This window comes from Panthera uncia, chromosome B1 (assembly GCF_023721935.1).
Source record: "Panthera uncia isolate 11264 chromosome B1, Puncia_PCG_1.0, whole genome shotgun sequence".
Lineage (NCBI taxonomy): Eukaryota > Metazoa > Chordata > Mammalia > Carnivora > Felidae > Panthera > Panthera uncia.
Window position 1 is genome coordinate 11,851,138 of NC_064811.1, and position 9,161 is coordinate 11,860,298.

The window sequence follows — 9,161 nt, forward strand, 5'->3', positions numbered from 1 at the left end:
GCAAACAGAGCTCAGGATCTCCCCGCTCAGCTCAGCCCGCCCTGCCCTGCAGCCCCGACTCTAGTTCCCGCACCACCAGTGACACACTCGTACGTTACAAGCTGGGGGCCAGCCCTCCCCCTCTCCAGGTCCCACTGATTCCTCCCCTGGAACATTTATGAACTTTCCCCTCTCTCTGTGTCACCTTCCTCTGGTCCTCCTCTCCCCCTCCAGTTCCCGCACAAGCTTCCTGACTGGCACCCTCCCTCCAGTCTTGGCTCCCTTGCGTCCTAACCCCTGGCAGCCAGGCCCTGCGGGTCGCGTCCTACACCTCAGGAGTGGTGACACAGCTCCCTTAGGATGTGGCCCCCTGCTGTTTTCAGTTGTGCCTCACACCCACCTCCCCTGAATCTCTGGGCCCCTAGTTACTAGGCTGCTTCTCCTTTCTCGAAAACGGGAGGTGGGCTGGCGAAGATTCCCTTCCAGTGTCCCGCAGGCAAGTGCACAGAGGCACAGACGCCCTCTCCGTGGGGACGGCTCCAGGTCCCTGAACACAAGGCAGCCTCTCCCCCCTCGGTTCGCACCCTTTCCTGCGCTTCCCGTGCCACACTGTGCACTTTCTTGCCCAGGTCCCTCCCTCACCTTGCATCCCCCGTGCCGGATGGGACACACACCAGAGGTGCTCAGCAGGTGTGGATCGGAGGAGGAGGGGGCAAAATCACGGAGAGGAGCGTGGCAGAGAGAGGACAAAAACAGAATCAGAAACAGAAGTGGCAAAGGCAGAGAACACCAGATTCTCAAGAAAACAGCCCGTGACTGGAAAGAATTTTCTGAGGCTGGGAGGGTGAGCAGAGGAAGGGTGACAGGCCCCAGCACCCCGCTGGACGCAGCAGAACCAAAGATAAGGAGCCTCTATGCCGTGTGCGTGTCTAAGCGACTGTCAAAGGTCACCCACCAGGTATCAGAACCTCTACCCCAAAGGACGGGGTGCCATGGCAGCGGGCACAGCCAGCATGTGCCCTGGGGTCTGGGGTCTGGCAAGGATCTCACATCATCCACAGCAGGGGCAGGGAGGGCAGCTGGGCAGCCTGCCGGCATGTCGGCCATGGTAAGGAAATACAGAAACAGGTCATTACAGAATCTTACATTTAAAACAGCAAATTAAAAGATTGAGACAGCTGTACCCTGTTTACTGAGAAAATTATCCTCCGCAGTGGCGTCTTCCCTGATGACTGCAGATGACCGAGTTTTACCATAATAAGAGTTTTGTTCAGATCCATGAGAAAAGCAGGGATTGGCGATCAGAAGAAGGGGGTTCCGGCATCCTCTCTATCACATGTTAGTCCTGTGACCCTGCTCAAGTCATAGATGTAGTTTCACAGAAGAGAAAACCGAGGCCTGCAGCAGTTTTAGACCATCTGCTACCTGCGTCATCCACACAGGACGGCCAAGGGGCCCAGTCAGGGTTTGCATGAAAGCACGTGACAGTGCGAAGCAGGACACGAGGTCTCGAGCTCCTTCTTACTGAAGGACCTGAGAGGTATTACTCAGTTCTGGTTTGGGGTTCCCTAGCGTTTACTGATGCTACTTCTGCAAGCTTGTTTTCATGGATAAAGGGCAATGCAGCAAATAGACATATTCAATGAACTACAGAACCTAATAACTAATTTTTTGTAAACAAGTCATATAATATAAACCCACAAGTGTCTTAACTATATTCTAAATATAAAACAGTGGTGTGTCAGGATTCTACTTCTAGAAACGCAGGAATTTTAAACACTAATTTAAATTCCACAATGCACTTAAAAAAAATCAAATGATAAAAACGTGTTTTTAGTGCACAGCTCTCAAAACTATGGAGCACAGTCTACTGTTACGTCCATTTTGCAGATGAAGAAACCAAGGGACAGAGAGGGTAAGGAGGTCTCCAAGATCACACAGGAAGCCAGAATTCAAAATCAAGCAGTCTATCCCCACAGCGTGGGCTTGGGGCACTAGACTATTCTGCCTATCATTGTCTCAAGTGCGTATGTACTTTCTGGAAAACTGGGAGCCGCCATTCTCTCCTTTTTCTGTCTGCACATACAGCACGCTGGGTTCACCTCTACGATGTTACACTGTTAACTGGTCGGCTCCCTAACCAGCTCACGAGCTGTTTGGAAGCAGGCACCGTGTACCCTGATCTTCCCGATGTCTAGCCCCTAGTGAGTCCTGAATCTAAAGGAAGTGTCCGCTTACAATGACTGATGGCCTAGGGAATGGTTTTTAAAGATGCGTTAAAGCAATATTAACAAAGGAACCAAGCTTCATGGGGTGAAATATTCTGGAAGCTTTGTCTTACCTTCTCCCTCACTGCTCATAAACTGGCTCGGCTTAAGGGATTAGGATCCTCCCACTCTGCCAAGAGGCAGTTTGCAAAGGTCTTGCACACGGTACTTCATAAAATTCTCACAACAAGCCTGAGAGCTACAGAGAGCAGATAATGTTCATGTTTTACAAATGAAGAAACGGAGGGTCGCGGAAGTTAAGAGACTTGTCCGAAGTCACTGAAAGGGTAAGAGGCAAATAGGGAATAGAATCTAGATCTCTGACCTCCAAGTCCAACGTGCTCTCTCCCTTACAGCACAATTAGCATCCACCTATCTGTCAATCACACAAGATAACCTCACCCTAACCTGGCTTCAGCTGGCCAGAAAGAGCCCTTTGATTCCTACCGAAGGAGAAGAGGCTTACACTGGCCTGCAGCTGGGCAATTAAGTTAGGCTCCTGGTTTTGTGAGTCTGCTCCCGCCTTTCCGTAGCCATAGACATACTCAGCAGGATGCTCCCTAGTCTTCTGTTCCCAAGTATAGCTGCGTTTCACTGTTTTTCTTCTTGCTCTTTTAAATATTGTTCTCTAGCATTCTACAGATTTGCCTGAGCTTACTTGTCCTGTTCGAGTGGGCAGAGCTGCCTGGCTAATTCCTTAAGAAGCCTCTTGTTTCACCTGTGGGTGCCACCCCTCAAGAATTCTAAGTATACCTTAACTTTTTCCATACTGTGGTGGCATTTCATTCCTTCTTAGCCAACGTCGCTCTCGTTCGTTATGCCAAACATCTGTCTTTATAGTTTAAGAGCAAATTATTTTCCAAAATAAAATAATCCAAATGTTTATTTTCTGAACAGTGACTTAACTTTTTAGATGCCAACCAATTTTAGTTCATTTACCCAGTTCTCACCAAGAAGAAATGTCAGCATATAATATACACAACCACTTCTACATTGGAAAACTAAGTTTTGCCACTTGAAATATATGAATATTTCATATAAGGAGAATAATACCCATCATAAATGCAAATCAGTTCCTCCAGAGTATTTTTAATCAATATTCATCTTTCACCACAGAAATGTTCTGTGATCAGTATTTAATTTTTTTTTATTACGTTTATTTACTTTTGAAAGGCAGAGACAGACAGAGTGTGAGTCGGGGAGGGGCAGAGAGAGAGGGAGACACAGAATGTGAAGCAAGCTCCAGGCTTTGAGCTGTCAGCACAGAGGTCGAGGTGGGGCTTGAACTCAGGAACTGCGAACCTCAAGATCGTGACCTGAGCTTAACCGACTGAGACACCCAGGCACCCCTGTGATCCAGTATTTAAAAAAAAAAAAAAAAAAAATTAACGTTTATTTTTGAGCGAGAAAGACAGAGCACGAGCTGGGGAGGGGCAGAGAGAGAGGGAGCCACAGAATCCCAAGCAGACTCCAGGCTCTGAACTGTCAGCACAGAGCCCAACGCACGGTTCGAACTCACAGACCGTGAGATCATGACCTGAGCAGAAGTCAGACGCTGAATTGACTGAGCCACCCAGGCACCCCGATCTAGTATCTTAAATTGAGGAAAAGTATAGTATAAATTGCTCTGCTCATCCCTCAAAGATGACTATGTTTAATTATTTTCTGAGATAGCTTGTTTTAGAAATAAGAACCCAGGATACAAAAGTATTAATTAAAAGTAATGAGTAATCATAAATATATTTATATGTTAAGTAATATGTCCAAATATATCTTTCTTAAAATAGCACTGACCCCTAAAAAATTGGAAAGTAATATTGGTTAACTGTTAGGAAAATACTACAAAACATACAAATCTCCACAGTCTTAAATAACGTAAAACCATAATAAACTTTACTAAGGTTATGTGAAAATATTATAGGTAATTTTATTATACAAATACAGAGGTACATCTTTGTACAAGGCCAACTAGAAATCAATACAACAGCAATTCTGTCTTCCTAAGTCAAATAGTAGTAAAAGTATCATTCAAGTTTTTGAGACCCTCATACTACTTATAAATAGTCTCATTTAGGAACGTTAAGAATAGGTAGAATTCTCATAAATTTATACATTTATAGATGGAAAATAGGGACACAGAGAAAAAAGGTCACAAGGTTACAGGGTTAAGGACTAAAAATGTCATTAATCTGACAGTCAATACTACTGTCTTTCCAAAGACTTGTTTCATGCAAACATTCCTCAAACCCGGCCACAAATAAGCAGCCAGGGCTGCATTTTGGAGGGTAAACTAGGATGAAATTAAACAGTTTAAAAAGCGAGGATACTGAGCTGGTCAAAGACCAAAATGAGTAATTTTTCATTGCTTGTTTAGTTGACATGTACTAGTTAAATAAAGCAAGTGAGAGTTTTAAAAGCAGAGGAGTAGCTTGCCAGAGTGAAGAAGCTAATTTTATCTTACCTATCTCAGGGTTGTGGTTACTCCAAGTTACTTCCCAGTTTTACAGTTATTAATACTTCCTTTTGTAAATGAGAAATTAATTGCCCAGAGTACAATATCAGAATAACCGCCTTTAATCATCCGTGGAAGATGAGGTCCGGTTAAATGAAAAGGTATTTATTTATTTTTTTAATGTTTCTTTATTTTGAGAGAGCGTGTGAGTGTGCACACACGAGAGTGGGGGAGGGGAGGGGCCGAGAGGGAGGGAGAGAATCCCAAGCAGGCCCCACGCTCAGCTGGGAGCCCAGTGCGGGACTCAGTATCACAACTGTGAGATCATGACCTGAGCCGGAATCAAGAGTCTGACACTTAACCCAGTAAGCCACTCAGGCATCCCATGAAAAGATATTTTAATAAAAATAAATTATTTGTAATAATTTACACAAATAATAGGGCGTAAAAAATATGAACAGTTAAAAACTTTGTCCCACTTGAAGGCCTCTGCGGGAACTGTGAAAAGGAGTTCAGCTGGCCTTTCTGGGTTGAGGCTTTCTTCCTGCCTCTGCTCATTCCCTCATGGAGGGAAAGCAAGAGGTCTAAAATGGGCAAAAGAAAGAGAAAAACAGCAAAACAGATGGATAACAAGTGTGAGCTCTAGAAGTGGAGAGTCACCATTTGAACAAAAGGACAAACATGGGCCCCACGGCACTGTTGAAATCAGACACGATATTATTCAACCATAACCTTGCTTGAAGCTCTTCTGTTTTCCAGACAACACCCATCCCTGTGCATATTCCAGCACCTGCACTATATAGGTACTGTTTCCTCCTCACCAGTAGGTGAAGCTTATTTTACATCAAGTCTTCTACTGTTAAGTCTCCACGGGCACTAGAGCCAACTTAGGTGCTGCAGATACTAAACTATTTAGTAGTGGAGTCATGACACAGAGCCAAAGAATTAGGCAAACGGTCTAAGCAAGCACAGAGTCTACAAAGCAACTCAACAGCCGGAGCCAGCCAAGAACAGATTGCCTAATTCTTAGTCCAAAGTTGACTTGCTGGACCTAGATTCCTAAATGGGAACATGGCTGATACAGAAACTCTCCCGCCTAGAACTTCTACAGATGAGAGGCACCTGGGTGGCTCTGTCGGCGAAGCATCCGACTCTTGGTTTTGGCTCAGGTCATGATCTCGCAGTTCGTGGGATTGAACCCCACATCGGGCTCTGTGCTGATAATGGGGAGCCTGCTTGGGATTCTCTCTCTCCTCTCTCTCTCAAAATAAATAAGTAAACTTAAAAAAAAAAAAAAACTTTTACGGATGAGTCAAGTGGGGAATGAGTACAAAACTATGGTAACATGTACTTATTATCTGAGCTTATATCAGAAAGGACAATAGAAGTTGGTAGTATTTTTAAGAGCAGGAACAAAAGACAAAAGAGATGAATCTGCAGCTCCACACTATACCCGGAGTCTAAGAACAGTGACCACATAAGGCAATAGGGGAACATACGATGCACGTTTGAGACAGAGACAGAGAACAGGTATGGTGAGTGGCATATCCCTTGCACACTACATTACGGTAGAAGTTCTAGGACCAAAGAAAAGTTTCAACCCACTGCCATGCCACGTATAAGTCAATGAAGGCATTCAGAAAATCAAGTGATTCGAAGAGTTTGAAATGAGGGGAAGAAAAAAAAAAAAAAAAGCTTACACTTGATGTAGATACCTGTATGTGGTACAAATAACTGCTCATACACAAACTAATATTCGTATATATTTTCTAAAGATATAAGTGAACCAAGACAGGTATAAAGCAAAAATATTAACCTCAAACACTAGGTTTGGAATTATTTTACTTGGACGGGGAGAGTGTGGATAAGCACCTCGTCTGTGTATTCATTCAGGAAATCCTAGGCTGTTAGGACAGGTCAACAAACATTGTAAGAGTTCTAAATTCCTTGGGAAAATAGTAAAAAGAATTTTGGGACTAACTGATGGTTGGGCCACCAGGACATTAAGATTGTGCCTTTCCAAAGGCAAAACAAAGATTGCCCTCCACTGGGGAGGAGGACGAGAGGATCAGAGGCAGAATCAGAATTCAAAAACTAAAACAAAGGCACAAAACAAAACAAAAAAGGATATGGTGACAGACAGCAGCTATACTTGCGGCCAGCACAGCATAACCTATAGAGATGTTGAATCGCTATGCCGTCCACCTGAAACGAATGCAACCTTGTGTGTCAACTACACTCAAGAACAATTTTTTTCCAATGGATGAGGAACACCTTAAGGGCAAGCAGCAAGACATCGAAGACATGTGATTCAGGGAGGAACGCTTCCCACATGACACCAGGTGGTGCCGCTCAAAGGCCCTCTGGCCCAGACCAGCCCCTGGGGAACAGGTCTCTAAGTTCTAGAGGAGACACAGGGAAAGGTTACAGAGCAGCAGAAAAGGGCGATGCTAGAAAAGCCAGGTGAAGCAGAAGCCGCTTTGCAGCCTGGCTGTCTAAGAATGGCTGTAAGTGTGCTAATCTCCAGAGAGTGGCTCCAAACAAAGTGGCATCCGACTCACAGGGTGGACACCAGCAGGGCAAGAGCTGTATGACTGGCAGAGAAGGGACAGACACCTGGGGGAAAAAATAAGGGGTCCACGTGGTACAACGCTGGCTGGTGACCCCTGTTGAAATATTCCTGGGATTCTTACCGAAGTCTTGATCCCCACGGGTTTCCACCGTCTATCTCCCCTCACAACAAGACTGATGGAATTAGGGGGACAAGGAGGACTACCCCCACAGCTAAAGCTGGAAGTGTCCCTCAGATAGACTTTCTGCAACTATGGGTTAAAAGTCCAGCTTCCAACGTGTTAAGTCAGCCAGGCTCAGAAACTCACGCCGATGAAGAATACGTGTGTCGGGTGTGAAGTCTCTGCAAGTTCATGGTACCAGGTATTCAGACCCGTCTTGGGAAGGGCTAAGGAAGGGATGCTAGGGGTTATTCCAAGAGCCTAATACATCTGTGCTCATCAAAAGGCTCCCGACAACCTCATTTTCCGTGTATGCAAACAATACCAAAAAAGGCTTTCATAATATTGGCTTGCCTGAAACTCCGAAATATTTCAAAGACATCGTAGTGAAACCTGGCCACACTCGCTGCCATTGGCACCAGAGCGTCTTTAAGGTTCAAGTCTAAGTCAGTAAACAGACAGCTGAGACTTAATACTTTGTCTTACTTAGAGCCTGCCAATTCAGAAAGCAAATACTCTTGAAAGCAAGTATTTAACTGACAACTAAACCAAACACAGTGGAGAATTTTTAAGTGGTTAATTAAAAAAGACTGAACAAGGCACAGTCTGTACTTCATTTTTCAAAGACACGGATCTCTTCAAAACCTAACCTACGTCTAGTTCAGAGAATTAACAAATTAAACAGGATCTCACCTGATCAGCCTTCTGATATTTGAGTATTCCTACATTTTCAATATCCAAATACAGTCAGTGATGCCGTAAGCCTGAAGACTGAACATTTATTTGCAGGAATTGCAGGAAATGATGGCTAATGCAGCCCCTACTGCCCATGAGAAGCAATTTGGGGGGAAGAAATTCAATGGAGTTATGATTCAGTTGCTGTTCAAAACTTAAAATTACAAAAATAATTAAATGTTGTGATCACTGTATTCAGTGAAACATATACCTCAAAATTTTCTTCTTTTAAGCCTAATATACAACTACGCTATGAATACAAACGCAATTTAAAATTAAAAAAAAGAATCCTACAGTTTACAAAATATTATAACAATATGCTTGAAATTGGTCGTTGAAAGTAGGATTTACAAAGTCATCTTTTCCTATAGAGTCTTTTTTTTTTTTTTTTAAGAGGCTTAAGTTTCGATTTGGGAAAAGTTCACAGGTAACATTTTCAAGACAGCTAAATATTTCTGTTCTGGGGAAAAGTACTGAACTTCACGGTCATTGGTCACTACCACATTGCTAGCTGTGGCTGAGGAACACATATTTGGAGGGCAAGTTAACAGGTTTCTATGGCTCAAGTTCGCTTAAAATACACAACGAAAAAGTCACCTTGGCAGGAAACTGATGAAGAAATCAGCCTTGAGCTTCTCAGTTTTGAGCTCCCTGAGACGTGGGAGACGCTCTCCAACGAGAACTGGGCGTGAGGATACCCCGGGGGTCTTTCTGAAAGACCTTGCAAAAGCGGCCAAGGCCCCCGGGACGGAACTTCCCGGGCCGCAGCGCGGTCTCTCGGCCACACCTGGCCGGGCGTGTGCCGCGGAGACCCCGGTGCCGCGCGCGCGGACCCCGCCCGACGAGCTGTCAGCGGCCGCGGAGCCCCGGCAGCCGCGGCGGCTCGCGCGCCCACAGCCCGGGCGGCCCCGGAGGCAGCGGCGGCCGCGGGACAAGGACCCGGGGTCGCACGACGCCCCCACCCCCACCCCGCGCCGCCCTCGGAGCCCTAGCCGC

At 45.2% G+C, this 9,161-nt stretch overlaps 1 protein-coding gene across 1 annotated transcript in view; it reads left to right on the forward strand.

Annotated features, from left to right (window-relative positions):
• Positions 1-8,777: 8,777 nt before the first annotated feature.
• The window catches only part of LOC125924011 (serine/arginine repetitive matrix protein 1-like), a 4,700-nt gene continuing 4,316 nt past the window's right edge, over positions 8,778-9,161 (forward strand). Inside the window, exon 1 of the mRNA XM_049632663.1 lies at positions 8,778-9,159. Coding sequence (XP_049488620.1) covers positions 8,778-9,159 — 382 coding nt within the window. The remainder of the gene's footprint in view (positions 9,160-9,161) is intronic.